Genomic DNA, 24,352 nt, shown 5'->3' on the forward strand with positions numbered 1-24,352 from the left:
TAGTACAAGAAGACAAACGACTATCCTTTTATTCATACCAGCATTTCTCAACCTCAGCATTCTTGACATTTTGAGCTCAATGATACTTTACTGTGAGAGGCTGTCCTGTGCACTGGAGTGTTTATTAGCAGAATCTTTTGCTCCTATTTGCTAGATGTTAGTTGCAATTCTCCCTCCCCTTAACTCCTACTTGTAACAATCAAACATGTTTACAAACAAAATGCATTGCTCTGTACTGTCTCCTTTATTACCCATGATTAAATTATGGAGAAATGAAATAAAAGCCACATCTACACCTAATTCTTAAACTCCTTCTAATTTGACTATGGGGGAGCAATTTAACCTTCTTCTTTCTTAGTTCTGTAAACTAGTTAGCTGAAAGACCTTAGTATCCTCTCCCTGAACCAAAGAAAAGGTCAAAAAAGAGCAACTAAACACAAGGAAACACAGTGTTAACATCTGGTCGGTATTTCCCCCTCCCAAAAAGAGACAAGGAATTTCATGTGCAGTAAATTTGAGATTTTTTTCTTCCTCATACAGAAAAAGTCCCACAAATTTCCCCAATATATACATGTTGATTTATCAGTAGAATGTCAAGACTAAAACTAGCCTTCTGCCCAAAAAAATATATATTGTATTTATTTCCAGATCTTGCAAGGAATACATTTACTGACATTGTATGTTCAAATATAACACTTCCATGTTATACCACAAAGATACTAAAACACTAAAGTCCCTAATTTTAAAATGTAACTACTGAGTGGTTCAATTCATATCACTCCTTCAATTAAAAAATATCTAATAAGATCCGGGTGTGCTGATGCATGCCTATAATTCCTGCACTCTGAAAGGCTGAGGCATGAGGATGGAAAATTGAGGCCAGCCTGGGCAATTTAGTGACTTAGTAAGACCCTGTCTCAAAATAAAAAAGGGCTAGGAATGTAGCTCAGTGTGAAGCCCCTGGGTTCAATCCCCAGTAATGCCAATAAATAAATAAGCTACTGTTATATTGCAAATAGATTCTAATCAAGCGGACTTTATGTAGACAGTCACCAATAACAGAGTTTAAGGTACTCTAATAATTAAAAACTCTTATACCCAACTCAAAGCACTGTGTTGCTTCTGCTAGTTCATCAACACTATGAAATCTTACAGAGGCTATCTCAGCTTTCCTCACCATATCCCGCCCGACTTCTCCAGGGTGTACTTTTATCTTGTTTTCTCGTTTTTCACTCAGCCCAAGCTCACTCTGCAGAGCCAGCTTCTCCCTCATTCTTTACTTTTACTTTTTTAAATAAGCTTTACCACTGCTTAAAAAAAAGAAATCTTACAGATATCTACTGGGGGGGGGGGTGTCGGTGGTTAAACCAGGACCTTCACACCGAGACACATCCCCAAACTTTTTTTTTTTGAGATAGGGTCTTGTTTTGTAGTCCAGGCTGGCCTTGAACTCATTATGTAGCCCAGGCTGGTCTTGAACTCTTGATGATCTTCCGGCCTCATTCTCCTGGGATTAGAGGTGTGTACCACCACCATGCCTGGTTTATTCATTTTCAAGCAGGGCCTTGATAATTGGCCCATATGGGCTTTCTATTCTCCTGCCTTGGCATGTGGAGTGCTGGGATTACAGGTGTGTACCACCACACCCAGTGTAACTTACTCTTTACTATGTAGTAGCTAGAACACATTCCTGTTTAGAGCTATCAAGTACAACACAGTGATTAATACCTGTGTAGTACCTGGTAAAGGGCCAAAAACTAAATAACATCACTTACTGATAAGGATGACATTTTATTAGACCAAGAAAGGAGATATAATAGGGAAACAGAGGGAGAGAAAAAAAATAGAGGGGAAAAAACTCTACTAGTCCCTTTAGGCAAAGCCTCAGAAATGAGCAATATATGTACTCCTCTCACTTAGAATGGTCTCTCATCCGAATGTGGGAACTGCCCTGATCTCCATAAAACACTTACAAACCACCCTAGTCTCATCAATACCAAAAGCAGGTTATTATGCATATGGTTTATCTCATCACAGCAATGATGCTATCAGATCCAATCTCATAAAATAATCTCTGATCTTGATTTAATAGAGGCTAGGAAGGAGGTGGTATAGAGGAAGGAGGTATGTTGGGGACAGAAAGACACTTTCACATTCCATGACACAACCTTCTATGATGTACTTATTCCCCAGTAATCCTTTGATGCAGCATAGTAACTCCATTAGTACTGACTTCACAATTTCAATAGGATACCAGATGAGGTAGACACTTCTGCAAAGTTTCCTTAAGTATTTCTCTTATCATCTTTTGACCAAAAAAATATATAATGGGATTTTTACCTAATCTTATATAAATCTGAAATTTTAGGTGCTTCAGACCATATAATCAAAATTTTTTATTTTAAAATCCAGCTGGGTGTGCTGGCACATGCCTGTAATCCCAGCACTTGGGAGGGATTGCTACAAATTCGAGACCAGCCTGAGCTACATAGTGAGTTTAAAGCCAGCCTGAACCACATAGCAAGACCCTGTCTTTAAAGAAAAAAAAAAAATCTAAATTTAAGGCTGGGACATAGCTCAGTGGTAGAGCGCTTATCTAGCACAAACAAGGCCCTGGGTTTGATCCCCAGCACCAAAAAAAAAACCATTTTTAATATGAGAAAAATTCTGAAAGCAATGTTCAGTTGAAATGGAGAGTCTTCCCTAAAGCCTAACAGATATCAGTGCCACTGAATACATTTTCATTTTTAAACTCCCTTCATGATTCCTCCTCATTCCTTAGTATCTTCTTTCTAAATGAATCTTTTGTCCTTTTAACTGAGAGGATTAAACTAAAGACACACAAAGCATAGATCAGGACAAGCAGTAAAAAGTGTTATTTCACCAAATAAATGCAACCCTATATGCAGCTTAATTTAGGCATATTCTAATCTCTCTCCAAAATTATAACCAAAACTATTTTTTCTCTTTCTTTCTTTCTTTCTTTTTTTTGGAGACACGGTCTTTATATTGTTCAGGCTGGCCTTGATCTCTCCAAAAGTATAACTAAAACTTTTTGGGGGTCAGGGGTCTCTATATAGTTCAGGCTAGCCTTGAACTACGTAGCCTAGGCTGGACTCAAACTTAGGGAGAGCCTCCTGCCTCAGCCTCACAAGGGCTGTGTACACAGTGTGCATCACCATGCCCAGCCAAAACTAGTTCTCTTAACATGAACATTAAAGTTAGCCTGACTGATGAATCCATCAAATAAGACTAACAAAAATAATTAAAGGTAGTTTCAAGGCTGAACACTAGGTAAGCTATTACTGTTTCCTATATGTACTTCCAAATGTATCAAGAAGTGTTATATTCTGAATCTGGTAAAAGAGAAGAAATAAGAGAGTTGTAAAACCTTGCAACCTAGTTCCACTAAACACCCTTATAGCTCTGCTATATGGTGAATAAATCAGCAACAGATGAAATGGCTGTGAAGTAGTCCTTCCCATCAAGTAGGTAAATACCTAGTAATACCTCATTAAAAGCTGATGAAGGGCTCAGGATGTAGCTCAGTGGTAAAGCACTTGCCTATCTTGCATCAACCCCTGGGTTGGACCCCAAGAACCCAGGGGGGTGGGGGGAGTGATGCTGGAGTAAACTCAATACCCAGTTCCTGGTGTTCAGTAAGAACAGCACTCAGCACTCAAGGGCAACACTTCTTGACACCCACTATCACCAGAAGGGTCAGTACCCTCTAAAGATGTAAATTTAATCTAGACAATGAAAAACTATCTACGATGAACCAGGTCTGGCTATTCCCAGAAGGGCAGCCAAGTTTCCTATAATATTCATCTAATTCAAGAAATATGCATTCTATTGTATGCTGGGTATTTACAGTGAGAGAATTTCAAGGTTACATCAAAAATTATCTCTAAAAACTTTTTCAATGCTGTCCTATGTAAACATAGATACCTAGTGAATATACAGATCATTTTACCAGTACTAGCTGATTTTTCAGGAGCCTCTAGACAAGTTTGTACTGAACAAGATACTTACTGATCTGGTCATTCTTATGACATTTTCAAGATAATGGCCTGGGAAATGGCTATGAAACATAATGAAACTCACTGGCTCATATACAAATCAGAACTGTAAATCAGGCATGGTAGCATATGTCTATAACCCAGCACTCTGGGAGGCTGAGGCAGAAGGATGGAAAGTTTGGGCAACTTAGCAAGACCTTGTCTCAAAATAAAAAATAAAAACATTGGAGACGTAACTCAGTGTGAAGGCCCTTGCCTCAATCTCCAATGCACACTGGACCAAAAAAAAAATTGTAACTAACCTCATTGTGTCTTTTCCCAAAAGCATGATTTTAACAATTTACTACTGCACATCGTGACAATAATAATCTGAAAATTGCTAAAACAGATTTTAAGTGTTCTCATCACCCCCCCCCAAAAAAAAGGTAAGTAGGGTAACATGTATACAAGGGCTTATTAAAATATAGTGTGTAGGCAAAGGGGAGGGGGAAGTGGGAGGGGGAAGGGAAAGGAAAGAAGGGAATGGAATATAAGAAAATGAAAAAATGGAAACAAAGTCTTTGTAAATAGGGAGGGATGGAGGGGTTGAAGGGAGGGCAGGTGAAGGGGGAAAAATAAGAACCAAGAGAGTATGTAAAGGTGCATATCTCCAATGATGAATGTCATATTGTACACCTAAAATGTACCAATGAAAGGATATATAAAAATATATATATATATGTATGTATAGTGTGTGTAGTGGTTCCGCCACCTACCCCACAAGTGCAAGGACCCAAGTTCGATCCCCAGTACCAAATAAATAAAATATAGTGTGTTTAAATTTCTTAAAGTACATTAAAAAACACACACCGCCATTAGTCCCTCTCAAAATGCTACCTACCCCTCACTCTGAACATTTATCCCATCGTTCTTGCCACTTTCTGAAGCAGTTCTCTTTTACGTGTTTATGAGAGATGACCAAAAGTACAGTGAGTGTTAATGCCAAGTGCCATCTGACAGAATGGCATGCTCATAAAAACACGGTGTGTCCTCATCCATCCTATTCACTGGACCTGGCACCATGGGACTTCTGGCTCTTTCCCAAAGTCAAAATGACCATGAAAGGTAAAGGTTCTGATTCAAAACAGGGAGGCAGGCATCACAGCATGACTAAAAACATTCAAGAAAGAGGACTTCCAGAACTGCTACAGAAAGTAGCAGGAATGTGTTCGAAATGAGGGGGAGTATTTCAAGGGGGAATAATTACAATGTGTCTTTTACTGTAATACTTTTTTTTTGGTACTAGGAATTGAACTCAGGGCCTTGCACTTGCCAGGCAGGTGCAGCACCACTGAGCTAAATCCCCAGCCCTGTGATACTTTTTAAAATATTTAAATGTTCAATGTATTTATCGATCATACCTCATCCATTAGTTTTAGCCATTCCACAATGTATATATAACATGTACTCCATAAATATGTAATATTTTACTTATCAATTAAAAAAAAGAACAAACAATGATGTACTAAGTGCTTTTCCCTTTTCCTCAACCTATTCTTCCTTTTGCTACCTCATGTTCTTGGGTATTCTCAATCTGAATTCTACCTATCCTTCAAAACTCAATTCAAATCCCATTTTTGTCTATCACACCTTCCCGGATGGCACCAATGATTCCATACTGTCTCTGAAATCAAAAGCACATACTATCCTCACTCACTTTCCTGTCATTCAGTAACATTTCAGTCAACAAATGGACTAGAGGGGTGGTTCCCTAGAATTATATTGCCTAGTGACACTGTAGCCATCTTATACTCCACCCTGTTTCCACAAAAACAAAACCACCTAATGCATTTCTCAGAACTTGTCCCTCTCCTCAACAATGCAAGACTACATTGTTACTTTGTTACTCTTACTTTTCCCATGTCTGTCTCTTCTTTCAAAAAAACCAAAGTCGTTTTTTTTTCTTTTTCGAGACAGTCTCACTTTGTAGTTCTGGCTGGCCTCAAGCTCACAGCAGTTTTCCTGCCTCAGCCTCCTGAGGGCTGCAATCACATGCACATGCCACCACACCTGGCATAAGTGAGATTCTTAAAAAGAACCATATATTCCTCTATATAACCCCCCACAATATCCAGCAAAGAACCCTGTATGTAATGGTAGTTACATGGTTACATTCAATTGTGATAGGCCTCAATTTACAAGTGAGGAATGATATAATAAATCAAACTAAAAAGATTAAGAACTTCTCCAGGCATCTAACAAAGGCTTTGAAAAACACCCCTGAAAGCCTTTCAAATATCTATTTTAAATGAGCATTTGAAGTGATAACATAGAATAAAACTGTGGAAATGCAGACTGTCTTCTCTGAAAAGCAAATTAATGAACAGCAACTTAAAAGATCAAAAGAGCTAAGGTCACGATGGCATCATATTCAACAAGGCACTGGTCACACACACTGGCTGAACTCCAGATTCCCTATCTGTGTTGAGAGTGTTCTGGAGGTTTAACATCTGCTGGAAAAAAAACAAGGCCTTCCCAACACTGAAATACGGCAGAAAGCATATAAACACAGCAAAATCAACAAGCAAAACCAGGTACCATTACATGGACTTATGATTAATTTACAGGGAGGCACACTTCTGATATCCCAGCACTCTGGAAGGCTGAGGCAGGAGAGTCATAAACTTGCAATTTCGAGCCTTCCCTGGGAAACTTAGATATTTAGCAAAACCCTGTCTGAAAACTAATAATTAAAGGACTGGGATGTGCAAAGGCCCTGGGTTCAATCCCCAATACCAGCCCCCTGGCAAAAGCCTGAAAACACACACACACACACACACACACACACTTTAGGTGCAAAAGCTATAAAATACTATCTAGGGACTTATTCACTGTATTCCATTTGTGTTTCTAAGAAATAAGACACACAGGCACACTTTAGTAGGGTTTCTCCCAGATTTTATTTGAAACACTGCAAATATAAAAGTAAATTATTATGCAGCCACTCTGTCTTAAGACTGAACCTGGATATTTCTAAAACCCAAAACAGTTTCTGGGTTTGGATGCTGGCACTGTCTAGCACACTGCAGAAGCGGTTTCTTCACAGAACAGACCACTACTTCTCTACTGGCTGACAGTCTGGCAGAAACAGGTGAAAACCAATTTTAAATCTAAGGAAGCAGTTCCTAACAGTCTGTCCTGGATTTTTTCCTTAATCGAACAGAGAGTGGGGGAGGAGGAGGTATGACAGGTGGCACTGAAAACACTGGCAGCACGACACCTAAAATAAACTAAGTTAAAACAACATCTTCTACCTTCCCCATAAATTCATTTCCTTCCGTAGTACGAGGGAGCACAGGCAGTCTGCAAGTCATCAACACACCGCTATTTTCACTTTCACAAGAACCCTGGAAACCACTGAAGACCAAAATCCCTCTCCCCCGTTTTCTTCCAGCCCTCTCTGTACTCCCCTCTCTAGAGACAAACGAACAGGAACAATCTTCAGCAATCCGTTATTTTCCTTCACTGATTACACGAAAGGTATAAAGCAAGTGTTGGTGAAAAGTGGGAAAGGAAACGGGGAGAAGCAGCAGAGGAGAGGGTATGTACGGTGGGAGGCATGGGGGAAAGGAGACAAGGTGAAGAAGAGTGCCCTAAAATTGAAGGGAGAGTTGTCAGGAGAACTCGCTAAGGAACACAAGAAGATGAAGGAGGGCAGGTAAAAAAGAGGAGAAGACATGAGGAGCAAGGTGGAGCAAACAAGGAGGAAATAAGGGTTGGGCAAGAGTTACAGAGCCAAGGCCCGGACAGCAGGATTTGGGGCCAGAGAACGGAGGCGACCGGCAGCAGGTCCTGGGGAGAGCGGTGTCGGCAATGTGGGGACGATCCGGCCCCGAAACCTGGGGGTCAGGATTCTAAGCCAGTTCCCAAGCACAGAGGATAAGGGGCTCTTACCGGTAGTTTGGGGCTGACCTCGCCCTTGCAAAAGTGGCAGAAAAACCGGTGGGCGGCTACAGCTTCCTCCTTCGCGTCCGCCCCAGCCGCGGAAGCCTCCGCCATTTTTCTCCTCAGCCGCGGCTGTCCCAGAGGCCAGCCGGCCCCTGCCTCCAGGCCGCTACCTCCCGGGCTGCGGTGGCCGCTTCCGCCCCCACCCCTCAGTGCGGCCGGCAGCTCCAGGGCCCGCGTCGGTCACGTGAGCAGGCCCGGCCCGCAACCCTGCGTCCCGCCTCCAGGCACCGAAGGGCGTAGGAAAGGAGCGTGAGCCCGCCTCTGCCCGCCCGCTGCCAACTCAAATAGCCTTTCGCCGGTCCTCCAACCTTCCAGCGAGAAGAAAGAGAGAGCGTCCCCGGAAACCACCGAAACTCTGGGGTAGAGCGGCAAACACTTTTCCTCTTCCCGCGTTCACCTGGGTGGCTGTCTACTTCCGGGAAGGAGCCGTGGGCTCCGCTGAGGCGCGAGTGGCAGACGGGAGCCTCCGGATTTCGTGGTGCGGAAGGCTGCAGCCGTAGGTTGGGAGCCTTGGATTCTCCCTAACCCTGAGGTTAGTGGAAAATGCAGTCTGAACGAGGCGGCTGTGACTGGGCCAAAAGACCAAGTCCGCGACAGGACACTGCGTGAAGGGACTGAAGAGCCGGGAGCCAGCATGTTGGAAATCCTTTCCGAGTGGGGCAAAAGATGCTTCTCCAAAGACATCTGGATGGTTGAAGTAGTCTCACTGATATCAAGTCTAGGGGGCAGAGAGTTGGCATCTAAGGAATTGCAGCAGCTTGTGATAGGGGAGTAAACATTTAGTCATTTACATCAGTTTCTGTGTGTCTGCTTTATCAAGGAGTAAAATTTAAGAATTAAGTTTCTACAGGGCCGGGGATTTAGCTCAGTGGTTCCGCCGCCTTCTCGAAAGCACAAGGTCCAGAGTTCGATCCCCGGTATCAAAAAAAAAAAAAAAAGAATTAAGTTTCTAGAAACAGTATAACTCATCTCGTGTTTGAAGACCCTGTTGAGAAACTTTTACCTCCTCATTTCTTTTCTAAATTATCTTTTTCATTTCTAAATTGTCATTTCTTTATGGATCAGGAACAAAATTGCCTGTTCACTCCCACTGAAGAGTGAAAAGTAGAAGTGACCTTAATTCTTTGTGGAATCGTAGGTCTGTAACAGATTACAGAATCATCTACACCTAGTTGTTTTTAAAAGTTAGAGCCATATATTCTCCCATAAAAATATATTTGATGTATAGACTTGTAGTATGTTCCTATGCGTGCTTTTCTTTTTTATAATTAAATTTTAGTCTACATTTTTCCTTGCAATTTGTTTCTATTACTTTATATTGCAATTTGCTTCTATTAATATATATGTGTATATATATATATAGTCTCCCTATGTAGCTCAGGCTGGTGTAGAACTCACTGTGTAGCTCAGGCTGCCCTCAACTGGCAACCATCCTCCTGCCTCAGCCTCCTAACTGCTGGGATTACCAGCATGTGCCGCTATGCCTGGCTTACAATATGAATAATTTTTATGCTAATATGTATTGTACAAAATCATTCTAGTGTGTAATGTTTGTTGTTGGGTTTTTTTGTTGTGTTTTTTTTTTGGTACAGGGGATCAAATTCAGGATCTTGTGCTTGCAAGGCAGGCAGCAGACGTTGGCACCACTGAGCTAAATCCCCGGCCCTGAAATCATTTTAAATGTTGGCTTAGTGTAACCCATTGTATAGATATACCATAATTTATTATTAGACATTAGGTGTTTCAGTATGTCAATACTGTATGATAAAAAGAACTAGTCCCAGGTGTGGTGGCATCCCTGTAGTCCCAGCACTTGGGAGGCTGAGGCAGGAGTATCGACCCAAGTTCCAGCCAGGACTACATAGTGAGTTCAAGGCCAGCCTGAGCTACATAGCGAGACCCTGTCTCAAAAATACCTGCTTTGCAAGCGCAAGGTCCTGAGTTTGATCCCTGGCACCGGAAAAAAAAAAATACCAAAAATAAATAGAACTAGGGATTTTTTTTGTATTATTATCTTGGAATAGAGTATCTAAAATGCAATTAAGTTAAAATATGCAAAATTTTAATGCTTTTGATATGGACAAATTGCCTTCCGGAAAGATTATATGAATTTACACTGTTTTTTCCTAGTTCTAAGACTGCCCAGTACAATGACTCAGGCTGAGATTAAACTGTGTTCTTTGATGCTACAAGAGCATTTTGGAGAGATTGTAGAAAAAATTGGAGTGCACCTAATCAGAACTGGCAGCCAGCCACTGAGAGTAATTGTCCATGACACAGGAACATCTCTGGATCAGGTATGATTAGATAACATCAGTTTGTTCTCTTTAATTTCTTTCATTAATTTTTCTCACCTACCTTTGAATATTGTTACTAGAAAGAAATAAAGAAGGGCCAGAGATTTAGCTCAGTGGCGCCATGCCTGCCTCACAAGCACAAGTCCTGAGTTCAATCCCTGCTACCAAAGAAAAAAAAAAAAAAGATTGCCCTTTGAACAGTGTTACTGGTGTGATAAAAGACACTAGTTAGGCCCTGAGGTTTTGCTTTTCAAGTGGCCCTATTTCATCTTTTTTGAGACAGTCACTATATCAGGCTGGCCTTGCACTCATGGCAATCCTGCCTCAACTTCCAGAGGGCTGGGATTACAGGCATGCACCACCATACCAGCCCATCATAGCTTCTTAAGTAAATTTTTGTGCTTCCTGTGCCACACTTCATTTATTCACAATAAGTCTACTAATCTCAGTACCACCTTTAAGTAATGAGTGACAGAAGGAAAGTAAATTGTGATGTGAAAATAAAGATCAGAGGAAATAGGAACATCATTGCAAGGAATAGTCCTGATTTCTTCCATTGATGTTTGATTCCTATTAGTTACTCTAACAGAGAGAAGAAGAACAGAAATTCTTATCTGGCCATCCCTTGATGCTTAGTAAGCCATTGGACAAAAAATTGCCAGCAATAATAAAATATATCTTTAGGGCTTTCCTCTCTTTCTTTTGGGTCTTATCTAGGTAAAAAAAGCACTTTGTGTCCTCATCCAACATAACCTGGTGATATATCAAGTGCATAAACGTGGCGTGGTTGAGTATGAAGCCCATTGCAGCCGGGTATTACGAATGCTTAGGTATCCCCGCTACATCTATACTACCAAAGCACTTTATGGTGACACTGGAGAGCTGATTGTTGAGGAGCTGCTGTTGAATGGCAAAATGACAATGTCAGCTGTCGTGAAGAAAGTGGCAGACCGACTCACAGAGACCGTGGAGGGTCAGTACTATATCTACAGCTGTTAGCAAAAGCATAGATTGGCTGGCTACAGGACTGGACTTTGCTCTTCTAGGCCATCTCACCTGCTATTTCCTCCTGTTGTGCAGATGGCAAAACCATGGATTATGCTGAGGTATCAAACACTTTTATGCAACTGGCAGATACACGATTTGTACAGCGTTGCCCCATGGTGCATGCCCCTGAGAATTCAGACACTCAGCCTCCACCGCCTGCCCCTAACCTTGTCATTAATGAAAAGGACATGTACCTGGTTCCTAAACTGAGCTTGATAGGTAAGAGATTTTGACCCTAGAATTGTAACTTGCTCTAATTGTGGATATTTCTTCATTGATTATTAAATGAATGAATCAGTTGACCATTTACCAAGTATTTGCTAGATGCCAGACATCATAGTCTACCATAATGAAAAAACCGGGACTGGGGATTTAGCTCAATGGTTCTGCTGCCTGCCTCACAAGCGCAAGGTCCCAAGTTCGATCCCCGGTACCAAAAAAAAAAACACACATAATGAAAAAACCATGATCCTGCCTTTTTGAGCCGGAAGTCTTTAAGTATCAGAGATACATTACATTTAATCAGTCACATAGATACACTGTCTAACAAACTGTGATGAGTACCATGAAGGAGAGGTATGAGGTGGGGGTTACAAAAAATAGAATGAGAGCCATGGATGTAGCTCAGTGGCACCATGCCTGCTTGGCAAGTGCATGGTACTGAGTTCAATTCCCGGTACCAAAAAAAAAAAGGGACTCAGTTTATGTAGAAGGTTGTTATATAGAGAATTATGTACATCTTTTTTTTGAGAAAGTAGCAGTTGAACTAAAATTTGAAACAAAAATAGAAGCTAACTAATGAGGTAATAAGAATAAGCATTTCTGGCAGAAGGAATAGTATGCTGTAAAGGGAAAAAACTGAACATTCAAGGAAAGGAAAAGTCCGCATGGACAAAAGCAAGGTGAGCAAACGGGAGAAAACAAGGCTAGTGAGACAGGCAGGGGCTAGATCACACAAGACCTTACAAAGCATCTGTTCTTTAAGAGCAAAGGAAGACTGCTGAAAGATTACAAGCTTTGGGGCCGGGGTTTTAGCTCAGTGGTTCCGCCTCCTGCCTTGAAAGCACAAGGTCCAGAGTTCGATCCCCAGTACCAAAAAAAAAAATAAAGATTACCAGCTTGGCGCCAGGTGAGGTGACACATACCTGTAATCTCAGCATTCAGGAAACTGGCAGGAGGATTGCCACAAGTTCAAGGTCAGCCTGGGCTACATAGTATGTGTTCAAGGCCAGCCTGAACTATATAGTGAGACCTTGTCTCTTTGAAAATGAAAAAAAGATTCTAAGTGGACCGGGAATTTAGCTCAATGGTTCTGGCGCTGGCCTCACAAGCGCAAGGTCCCAAGTTCAATCCTCAGTACCAAAAAAAAGATTTTAAGCTTGGAAGTAACATGATCTGGTTTACTTTTTTTTTTGAGACAGGGTTTTACTAAGTTGCCCAGGCTGGACTTGAACTTGTGATCCTCCTGCCTCAGCATCCCAAAGTGCTGGGTTTACAGACACATGCCATGACTCCTGGCTTAATTTACATTTTTAAAGGATTTTTTCTTCTTTCCGGGATGGTACAAAGGTAAATGTTTATATAGATGGATGAAAACTTAGATACAAAGTGCTAAGAGTCAGAGTTATCGAGAATGACGTCTATATATCTGGCCTGCACATGTCAAAGGATGATGGTGCACTCACTAAAAGAAGCCTTTGTAGGAGGACCAGTTTGAGGAAAAAAAAGATGAATTTCTGTTTGAACATACTGAATTTCAGATGACATCATCATTGACTGAACCGTCTTGTAGCTCATCAGCCTCCTAAACAATTCTGAATTATAGGTAGCTACGTAGATCTTCGGGGTGAAGAGACACTTGCTCTCAGGTCTGGTAATTTCCTATCATCGTAGGATTTCTAGCTGAACTGTTGGCTTATTTTATTTGGCAGGGAAAGGTAAAAGGAGAAGATCATCTGACGAAGATGCTGCTGGTGAGCCTGCGGCCAAGAGACCAAAACACCCCACAGATAACAAAGAGGTACTGGGGCTTCTTGATTAGGAATCCTCACCCTGTAGCAGGCCAGAAAGAGCACTCAGATAACAAGTGCCAAGAGAACTCAAAGGTTCCTGAGCTACGAAAATGAAGGATTATAAACTTCATTAAAAATTGTCCAGGTGGGCCGGGGATTTAGCGCAGTGGTTCTGCCGCCTGCCGTGCAAGCGCAAGGACCCAAGTTCATCACCCGTACCCAAAAAAAAAAAAAAAAAATTGTCCAGGAGTAGACCAGCAGGGATTGGACTCCATAGCTGTCTCCCTTCTCAGGGTTAACTTATTTTAAGCATTGAACAGAGGTAGCAGATTATGCAAAAAGAAGGCCTAGAAAAGTTTAAATTGTTCCAGTATGGCTGGAATATATAGACCCTTGGGGACCAGTAATGAGAACTGAGTCTAGAAAGATACATGTAGGCCTGAACTCCTATATTCCAGTGCCTTCTTGACACCCCTATAAAGACGTCTAGTAAGCATATAATATCAAAGTTAGAATGGCCAAAACGGAAGGACTCCTGCCTTCTAATTATCTGGTTTCTACCACGTAGGACACCATCACTTGCTTAGACCAAAATCCTTAAAACTCTCCAATCTCACAGTAATACCTGCCAGCCTAATTTATCTCCGGTCCAACCATTTCTCACCTTTTCCACTTCTATCTCCCTAGTTAAAAACACTATCATCTCATCAACCAACACCAGTACTCCTTAATCATCTCTCATCTTAGCCACTTCGCAGCCAAGATCACATTCTAGTTGTTTAAAAAAATATCATTTGGGCAGAGAAAGTAGTTCAGTGGAGTGGTAGAATACTTCTTAGCATGTATGAGACCCTGGGTCTGATCTCCCAACTGCAAAAAAAATCTTTAATTAGATTTCCTTAATAGCTTCCTGTTATTCTTAGAAGAAATTCAAGCTATGGACCATTAAGCTTACATGATCTAGGTCAGGGATGAACCTTTTAGAGACAAGTCCCCACTGCAACCCCAAACCCACTTATTTATCACGAACTGCCAACACTGCAGTTAAACTTGAACACTGAGCTTTTAGTTTAGAAAAAATGACTCATACATTAACATCTCTTGTCTTAAAAGAAAAACACAATGACACACGTGCCTTAGGTTTACCACCACTAATCTAGGTTGTTACATGATCTGCTGAAATAATCCAACTCTTCCCATTTTCCCTCTTGCTCACTATGTTCTATCTACTGTCTTTCTGTGCCTGAAACATGTCAGGATCTTGCCTTTACTATGCCTTCTTCTTTAAATGCTTTTCCAATATCTTCACGTAGTAGCCACTTTGATCATTCACCTATATTAATGCTAAATGCTATTTTCTTAGAGCTCAAACACAATTGCCCACCTACTTGAGTCCCTACACATTTCCCTATTTCATCTTCACAGCATGCATATTCATAGCTGAAATTATGTATTTTTGTATGTTTGTCTTTGTGCTGTCAGTTAAATATAAATTTGAGTGCCACATCCTATCTTTCCACCTGGAAACTAGCAGGATCTCAGCAAATATTTTCTTTTTTCTTTTTCTTTCTTTTCTGTTGTGTTTGTTTGTTTGTTTTCTTTTTATCCCAAGCTGGCCTCAAACTCACAATTCTCCTGAGTACAGGGATTAAGGGTGTACATCACAACGGCTAGCTTCAGCAAATATTTCTCAATTGACTAAGCGGTTTGGATTTCATCCTGGAGGTAGTGGGGAACTGTTGACTGACTTTAAGCAGGAGAATGAAGTGACTAGATTTATATTTTAGAAAGATTACTGTAGCCTAGCAGTTTGTAATGTGTACAGCTCTGCGGATGGATGCAGAGTCCATTTGTACTTGTGTTCATGTACTTTGTACAGTGGAGCACTCCTTAGCTCTCTTCAGATTCTATCACTGTGACCCAAAAAGATAAAAAAGCACTACTCTACGAGAAATGGGGAGAATGATGCAAAAGCAACAAGATTAGATTCAGAAAATACAGACATTCCTTTTATAGTATCTGTGGTTGCAAGCCTGTTGTTGTACTTAAGCCATGATTAAAGCCTAAAACAATAATAGGATAAGGGAAAGCATAGCTGGGTGTAATTGTACACACCTGTGATCCCATCACTTGGGAGCATTGTGAGATTGAGGCCAGCCTAGACTATATAGTGAGACTGTCTCAAAAACAAAAAAAAATGCAGACATCTCTGAGGTGACAGATAATGCCACTTACCTTGATCTGATCATTACACACCTTATACATGTATTGAAATATCACACTGTATCCACAAATATATATAGCTAGCTGTCAACTTTTTTAAAAATCTGACTGGGCATGATGGTGCATACCTATAATCCAGGGTACTCAGGAGAATGAAACCGGAGAATTATAAATTTAAGACCATCTGGTCAACTTAGTGAGACCCTGTCTCAAAGAAAAAAGTCTGAGGATGTAGCTTAGTGGTAGAGCCCTTGCCTGCCGTGAATGAAAGCCCCATACTGCCAGGAAAAAAAAGGGGGTAACGCCAAAAAAATGTGGTGTCATAAAGTCCAAGCTGACATTATGTCAGAAATATCCAACTGTGTGATATGCTTCAAAAAAATCAAATAAGATCAGAACTGGAAAGTATTCTTCGTTCTTTGACTTTAGCAATAAGGAGGTCCCTAAGGACGGTAGTATTTCACTGGAAGGACAGTGAATTGACATTTCAGTACAGTGGTGAAAGTGGGTTGAAACAATCTCTATGAAGTAACTGTGAGGAAGCCCATCTCTCAGAAGTTTTGCTCTGACAGGAAGATGAGGGAGGCATAGGGTTAAAGGAGAATTCTTCTAGAATAAAAGAGACTTCAACAAGAAAAGAAAGCCTGATGAGAAGGAAAAACTGAAGATTTGGAGGACAGGAAGGGACACTGAGCAGGATCTCTGAGAATGAAAAGGCAAGATCTAGAATAACAGTGTGGCTACTGACCTTAGGTAAAAGGAGGAACATTTTTCCACAATTCAAAAAGTGAGTAAAAATACAAATTGAGATAGAATATATGTGTGCACAAAGTTAAATGAACTCGAGCCTAATGAGTTCTGGCCTAATCACTTCTATTTTCTCTGTGAAATCAGGCAAGGTCATCTTCTGTGAGTAAAAAGGGAGTAGTCAAGTAGGAGACTTGAGGGTAATTAATGGAGAACAGTTAAAATAGAGAAAGATCAGAGGTGACTTTACAGAACCTGTTTGAAATTGGAATTTATCAAGATACTAATCTATATGATTGAATGATTTTTTTTCCCCAACCAATTTAGTTGCTAGTGTATAAGAAAAGAAATGGTGAACAGTTAAATCCAAGCTCCTCACCAGAAAACCCTGCACTGTATTTCAGCGTTTCTCTCGGATACTTTTCTCTTCCTCAGCCCATTCCAGATGATGGGATTTATTGGCAGGCCAACCTTGACAGATTCCACCAACACTTCCGTGACCAAACCATTGTGAGCGCAGTTGCGAACAGGATGGACCAGGTAGTATTTCAGTGGGTTTGTCAGTGATCATCAGGAAATGACATTCAGTTTGTTGCCAGTGTGGTTATTGGCCATTGACTAGAGCTGAAGATAGTCCGGTGAATTCTGAATTCCTGTTTACTCTTCAACCCCAGACGAGCAGCGAGATCGTGCGGGCCATGCTTCGGATGAGTGAGGTTACTACTTCCTCTGATGCCCCCTTCACCCAGCCATTATCTTCCAATGAGGTGAGTTTCATGTTCGTATACGAGCTTTCTGACACATTCTCAGGTATTACAACAATTTTTATACATAAAGCTTGGGTTAAGTTGAGGCCTAAGCCTTGAGAGAAAGGAGTTTTGTTGTTTACGGTGGGGCAAGCATTACCTTCAAGTGGTTAGACTGAAATACTTGGTCTCTTGGGATCCAGCTTGTAAAAGCCTGCACCATTAGCCAGATGCACAGGTACAAACCTAGGATCCCAGCACTCTGGGAATGTGAGGCAGGAGGATTGCAGGTTCAAACCCAGCCTGAGCAATTTAGCAAGAACTTGTCTCAAAAATAAAAAAGTTCAATCCCTGGTACCAAACAAATAAAAATAAAAAAGGTCTGAGAATGTATCTCAGTGCAGAGGATCTGGGTTCAATCCACAGTACCACCAAAAACAAAATGTGTGTGTGTGTGTGTGTGTGTGTACACATATATATACATATAGCTATATTGTTTTTAACTTTGTAACAAAGATAAATACAAATTTTTTCTGGTGACAAAAGTAACTATATGATCTATATTGAAATAGCAATGAAATGTGTCATTTTCAATAACAGTTCCTGAAAGAATACTTGCTGGAGTGATAGAAATGTTCTGTATCTTCTTGTAGCTGTTAGATACACAGATCTATACAATTGTCATTACTCATCAGACTGAACCCTTAAGATCTGTGCTTTTTATTGTTTGTAACATACCTTAATTTAAAATATACATAGTTTTGCATAATCCTAGTCCTAGAGATCCTTGTCAGTAGACTGGTGTATATATATATATATATTTTTTTTTTTCTTTTTGGTACCGGGAATCGAACTCAGGACCTTGTACTTGCAAGGCAGGCACAGTGCCACTGAGCTAAATCCCCAGTCCAGTTTTTTTTTGTTTTTGTTTTTAGATTGGTATCTATCTTTATTCAGACCTTTTTTATATGTGGTCTAACATGAGTATATGTATTTTTTAACTCAAAAATGAGACTGTACTCTATATGCTATTCTATAACTTAGTTTTCACTTTCGTTTTGAGGTGCTGGGAATCAAACTCACGACCTTGCACATGCCAGGCAAGCACTCTATTACTGAGCTACATCCCCAGCCCTACAACTTCTTTTTAAATAACGATATAAAACTTCTTTTCATGTCAGTACTCACACATTTTTCATTCTTTATCATATTTCACTTAATGGCCAGGCTGTAGTTTAATTAACTCCTTATCACTGGTCATTTAGATTGTTTCTTGTTTTTTATCTTTAAAAACAATGCCAGTGTAAGTACTTTTGGACATTTTTACACTTACAATATCTAAAATTAAAATGTCTTACTGTGCATGGTGGTATACACCTGAAATCCCAGCTACGTGGGAGGTGGAGTCAGGAGGATTACAAGTTCAAAGCCAGTCAGGGCAACTTAGACCCTGTTTCAAAAAAAAAAAAACTGGGGATGTTAGCTGTAGCTCAGTAACAGAGTACTTGCCTACCACGTGTGAGACTCAGTTCAATCCCTATTGCTACAAAAAAAAAATGTATTTTAATAATATCAGCAATTCTAAATTCTGAAGACCATTTTCTACGTCTGCTTTTGCATCACAGATCTTCAGATCCCTACCTGTTGGCTATAACATCTCCAAGCAAGTGCTTGACCAGTATCTCACTCTGCTTGCAGATGACCCAGTAAGTCTGTTGTGCTCTGTTTTTTTTTTCCCTGCCCTTTTACAATTTACTTCTGCCTCATGTCAGTCTCCTATGGCCTCATTCTCTACCAAGTCAATTCATACAGTTTCCCTGCCATCCTCTGATAGGAAGGTTACCTGCTGCAGACTCTTGGCCAGATTTGCTCCATTGGAAACAGAATCACTGGACTTTTCATTCAGTTAACGCACTCTGTCTTTCTTTTTAATAGCTAGAGTTTGTTGGAAAGTCTGGCGACAGTGGTGGAGGAATGTATGTCATCAGTATCCTTTCCAGTTATCCTTACAGTCAGGCAGCCTGAGCCATGAAGCAGAATGCTGTCTTCTGAAATAAAGATTTGGTAATAGTATACTAAATCAGAATACTGAAGAAATTTCCTATTAATGTTTCTATAAATTTTCAATAAATTACATTAATGATAATCAACCAGAAACACCCTTCCTTAATCACCCTCGTTAATTAAAATTTTAAGATATTTATATACCATAAATTAATTTGAAAAATGAAATAACATTTAAATTTTAATGAGAAATTAGGAATTTAAGAATAAAACTGAGGGGCCAGGGATGTAGCTCAGTGTCACTGCGCCTGCCTCAAGCAGAAGGTCTTGAGTTTGATCCCTGGTACCAAAAAAAAAAAAAGAAATAAAACTGAGGTCAGAGTGATCAGGCCAAAAAGTTCCTAACTGACCTTAATCCTCTACATAAAGATTTCTGTAAGGCATTAGCATCCCTAGCCACAGCCACTCTGGAGTCTGTCATACAGGAGAGGTAAGGGGGTCAGTCATTGGGATTGGGATTGGGGTCAGACACTTCCTATCCATACCCCATTTGATCTTTATGTAAGCAACCATTGTAGGCACATTTTGCCCCATTTTCCACTGGACAGCTATGAATACCATCTACTACTACTCTTCACTCTAAAAAATCCTACTGCTCAATTCTCAGTGATACAAACTATCGAGCCACCCTAAAACCTTGTACTGTAAGAACTATGGCACTCAAGTGAGTCAGCAGTTAATGAGTGCCTTATGGCTGATAGTACTGTCACCGGCTTGGGGGTTGTGAGAGCTCTCTGGTTGCTGTTCCTTTCTGATCCTGGCTCCATACGTGGACTAGGACAACCTTCATCTGGGACTAAGAGCCGAAGCTCATCTTCTGTGTTGGCATACCATTTCGTATTTCCATTTCTTTCCAGATTTGGATCTCGCTGTGCCAGAATATTCCGTCTGGTTTTGCAAAAGAAACACCTAGAACAGAAGCAAGTGGAGGACTTTGCAATGATTCCTGCAAAGGAGGCAAAGGATATGCTATATAAGATGCTCTCAGAAAATTTCATATCACTCCAGGTAACCAGTGGTGTATAACTGCCAACCAGCAAAACTGGTGAGAGACACTCCTGAGCAGACATCCTGAGTCCTCAGGCAACCTCTGTGTAGTGGTGAGATGGAAAGAATTATTAACGGAGACATAGCAAGCACTTGAAGGAAAATGTGGAGCTTAAACTGGCCCAGTAAAAAAATAGAAGCAGCCAAGTAATTGCCTTAAAGCCATCCTGCCTCTTCTTCCCTGAAATCCTGTCCTTTCCTCAGATTTTAAAACCTGTAATAGATTACATCTGTCAATAGCTTCTGCTGGGTCCTTGCAGCACCATGTGGTAGACCCTGTAAGGAAGTAATAGAATGGATTATGGAGTCAGCTCATAGTCTTCCTCTTACCTAGTTACATTGAGCAGGTCACCTACCATTGTTTGCCCCATGTATACAATGGTGATAGCTGGCGGTAATAATAATATACCATTGGCTGGGGATTTAGCTCAGTGGTGTCACCACCTTCCTTGCAAGCTCAAGGTCCCGAGTTCAATCCTCGGTACCAAAAAGTCATAACAATAATAATATACTATAGTTTATTTTAAAGATCAAATACAATGCACCTGTCACATAAGAGTTTTCTCATTAAATATTAGTTGCCTTCCCATTCTTTCCCACTTGGGATGCTAATGGAAATTGGGGTGGGGGGGAGTCAAATGGGAAAAAAAAGAGCAGCCCAGTCTTTATGTAGCTAATTATGCCTTAAATCCAGCTACCAAATGACTAGAGAAGAGGAAAGTATCAGTGAAAGAGAAGGCTGAGTAGCTCTGAATGTGACAGGTTTATTTTGCCAATTCTGAAGAGCAGTGAAATTTCTCGTATTTTTCTTTCTATGGAAAAATAGGAAATTCCAAAAACACCGGACCATGCCCCTTCCAGGACCTTCTATTTATACACTGTGAATGTCCTGTCCGCTGCGCGAATGTTGTTGCACAGGTGCTACAAGGTGAGCCCACAGAGACCTCGCCATCTCCTTCACACACAAAGCTCTCTCCCATTGGCCTCCTTTACCCGTTTTACCTGAGCTGCTGAAATACAACTGTGCATTTCTAGTCTTTTTTCTCTTTCCTCAGAGTGTGACCAACTTGATAGAAAGGCGGCAGTTTGAAACCAAAGAGAACAAGTGAGTAGTGTTTTCATTTGAATCATTCAGATATTTCATGGTCAAAGGCCTGAGGGGAAATTTTCTATAGAAATGTAGACAGTATCCTAATAACCAGTCTAGTTCCCTTGAGTCATCGGCTTCAGTTGGCCTAAATCATGCATTAATCTACACTTTTCCAGTATACCCTGAAGAAAATAATTTTGTGGATTAAATTTATGAGAAAAGTACAAACCCTCCAAATTCAGAAATTGTTATATTCCCAGTTAAATTTATAGAAATGTCCTTAGACAATGATACTATCCTCCTTGACCAAAAATATGGTAATTTGGGAGTTGTGTCTCAGATAAAGGGTAAGAGGATCTTCACATTGGGGAGCATGCCTCAGAGTTGTGTCTGTCTCATAGGCGTCTGCTCGAAAAGTCTCAGAGGGTAGAAGCCATCATTGCATCTGTGCAAGCCACAGGTGCAGAGGAAGCACAGCTGCAAGAAATAGAGGAGATGATCACAGCCCCTGAGCGTCAGCAGCTGGAGACCCTGAAGCGCAATGTCAACAAGTAAGCTTATCGCCTCTCGGCCTTTTGGCTAAGATCAAGTGTAACAAGTAAGCTTAACTTCAGACCTGTATTTCAACATGCCTTCCAGACAGGTCCATCCCAACATTCTGCAACCCCTCCAACTAACACAAATGAACCTGAGCTCACTGTCTTCTTTCCCAGCTCGGTTAATGAATTTAATCCACCTACTTTTCTGAACCAGCAATTCTGAAGACATCCTCAGCTGCTTCTCTGCAGTGTTACTCTGTTCTCACCAAGCATTCTAAATCTTACTTCAGTAATGTGTCTCACATCTGGCTTTCATCTTGGCCCCCATGCAGGCTTTCAGCTTGTCTCTCCTAGGCTTTCACATTGACCCCCCAAATCATCTCAGAGTGCTTTCAAAAGTATGATCTTTAAAATGATTGATAACATCACTCTCCTACTTCAGGTGATTTAATTCTTTACATGTACAGTGTAAAGGCCAGACTCACCGGCATGACTGACGAGCCTTCACAGTTTCCTAGCAGCCTGGCTCCATCTTCCTTTCCTTCCATTCCTCACCACTTACCTTAATAGGGATCGCATTGAATCTGTAGATTGCTTTGGGGAGTACTGCCAACTTAACAGTATTAAATCTTCCAACCTGTGAATACAAGAGGTCTTTCCATTCACTTAGGTCTTTAATTTCTTTTAACAATATTTTAGTGTTTTTCTTCTACTAGTCTTGCAACTTTTTTGTTAAATTTATTTTTTTTTACTCTAGTGTTTTCTTACGTCATTTTTGGGTCATTCATTGCTAGTGTATCAAAAAACAGATTTTCGTATTTTGATTTTATATCCGGCAACTTTGCTAATTTGTTTTTTCTAGTTAGTTGGAGGATTCTTTGTGATTCTTCATATATATATGAATGATTGTGTGGTCTTTGAACAGAGAAAGCTTTACAACTTCCTTTGCAATCTAGATGCGTTTTCTTGCCTAATTGCCTTAGATACAACCTCCAGTATAAGGTTGAGTGGAAATGCTAGAGCAGACAACCCTGTCTCACAAAAGTTCTCAGTCTTTCACCATTAAGTATGGTATTAGCTGTGGTCTCTTCTCTTACCATGTTGAAGAAGTTCTCTTCTCTTCCTGATGACTACTGACTTTAAGCTTTGGTCACCCTCAGCTTCTCACAGTTTTAAAACACACCTTTTTTTTTTTTTTTTGGTACTGGTGATCAAACTCAGGACCTTGGGCTTGCAAGGCAGGCACGGTGCCACAGAGCTAAATCCCCAGCCCGTAAAACACACCTTTTACCTATGTCTTTACATGCGCTGTCCTTCCTCCTGGTTGCAAGTTATACTGTAACCTCCCCCAGGACAGAGGCTCTATCTTCTGTACCCTCAGCAGCTTCCACAGTGAAATGCTTTCATCTTTTCAGGTTGGATGCCAGTGAGATCCAGGTAGACGAAACCATCTTCCTGCTGGAGTCATACATTGAGAGCACCATGAAGAGACAATGACCCAGAAGAAGCATCTTTCTCAGAAGACCTGGGGGGATGGAAAGAGAAACAAAGGAGGTGCCTGGATACATTCTCTTCAGTAGAAGTTGCAGGCTCTTGTTCTGAAATCCTCTCTCTGTCCCTACTGCTCAGTATCCAGTTGAGAGAGTTTGAAACTGGGCCTGGTGGTGACTGCCTATAATCCCAGCACTCTGGAAGGCTGTAGCAGGAAGATCGTGGGGAACTTAGTGACCTAGTAAGACCTTCTTGCAAATTAAAAGATAAAACGGATAAAAAAGTTGAGTATGGAACAGCCAGGGATGTAGCTCAGTGGCACCGCACCTGCCTGCCAAGTGCAAGGTCCTGAGTTCGATCCCCAGTACTGAGGGAAAAAAAGTTGCGGATGGAAGGAATTAAAAGCATCATACAACAGCAATATATGCATACCTGTGTTTATAGCAGCACAGCTTACAACAGCTTAATCTTCAAAACAGCCCAAATGCCCATCAGCTGATGAATGGATAAAAAAGATGTGTTTTTTTATACAATGGAATACTGTGCCATAAAGGATTAACTTGAACCTGAGACATTTCTAGCTAAATGGATGCACCTTGAGACTATACTCTCAAGTGACATAAATTGGACATATATATTTAAATGCTGCATTGTTTCTCTGGTGTGAGAAATTGAAAGTGTAATTGAGGACTAAAATGTATAATAGATGTTGGGAAACGGGAAAAAATGTGCAAATGGGAAGGGGAACAGGAGGAAAGGAAAAAAAGAATAGAAGGAAAAATGAAAACAAAGCTTTTGTAAATGAGGGGAAGAGGTTGAAGGGAGGGGGAAAGAACAGGAAAAAAAGAAGCAAGATATATCATGTATAGGTACAGATTCCCTATGATGAATGTTATACTGTGTATATCTAAAATGTACCAATAAATGTTTTGCTTCAAAAAAAAATTAATGAAATTATAACTCTACAAGCTTAAAAAAACCTGGGGATGTAGGTCAGGGTAAAAGCCTTGGGTTCAATCTCCAGTACCACCAAAACAAGAAAG

The 24,352-nt window shown here is 40.7% G+C and overlaps 2 protein-coding genes across 3 annotated transcripts in view; one reads left to right on the plus strand and one right to left on the minus strand.

Moving 5' to 3' along the window:
* Positions 1-8,298, minus strand: part of Rnf115 (ring finger protein 115) — an 87,889-nt gene extending 79,591 nt beyond the window's left edge. The window contains exon 1 of the mRNA XM_004853903.4: positions 7,953-8,298. Within this exon, the coding sequence (XP_004853960.1) occupies positions 7,953-8,057 (105 nt within the window). The 5' untranslated portion in view covers positions 8,058-8,298. The remainder of the gene's footprint in view (positions 1-7,952) is intronic.
* Positions 8,299-8,388: 90 nt separating this feature from the next.
* On the plus strand, positions 8,389-24,142 carry Polr3c (RNA polymerase III subunit C). 2 transcript variants are annotated; one of them, XM_004853905.3, is made up of 15 exons: positions 8,389-8,538; positions 10,137-10,303; positions 11,021-11,276; positions 11,384-11,569; positions 13,282-13,370; positions 16,768-16,872; positions 17,007-17,099; positions 18,704-18,784; positions 19,014-19,065; positions 19,512-19,572; positions 20,000-20,150; positions 21,016-21,117; positions 21,245-21,294; positions 21,681-21,830; positions 23,234-24,142. In XM_004853905.3, the coding sequence occupies exons 2-15, from the start codon at positions 10,157-10,159 to the stop codon at positions 23,313-23,315; spliced, it is 1,605 nt and encodes a 534-aa protein (XP_004853962.1). In that variant the 5' UTR covers positions 8,389-8,538; positions 10,137-10,156; the 3' UTR covers positions 23,316-24,142. The 2 variants fall into 2 exon arrangements, with proteins under 2 accessions (XP_004853962.1, XP_012931039.1); XM_013075585.3 differs by lacking the exon at positions 10,137-10,303.
* The last annotated feature ends 210 nt before the right edge of the window (positions 24,143-24,352 follow it).

This window comes from Heterocephalus glaber, unplaced genomic scaffold (assembly GCF_053883595.1).
Source record: "Heterocephalus glaber isolate CG9 unplaced genomic scaffold, H.glaber_assembly_v1.0 deba00001442, whole genome shotgun sequence".
In the NCBI taxonomy this organism is placed as follows: domain Eukaryota; kingdom Metazoa; phylum Chordata; class Mammalia; order Rodentia; family Bathyergidae; genus Heterocephalus; species Heterocephalus glaber.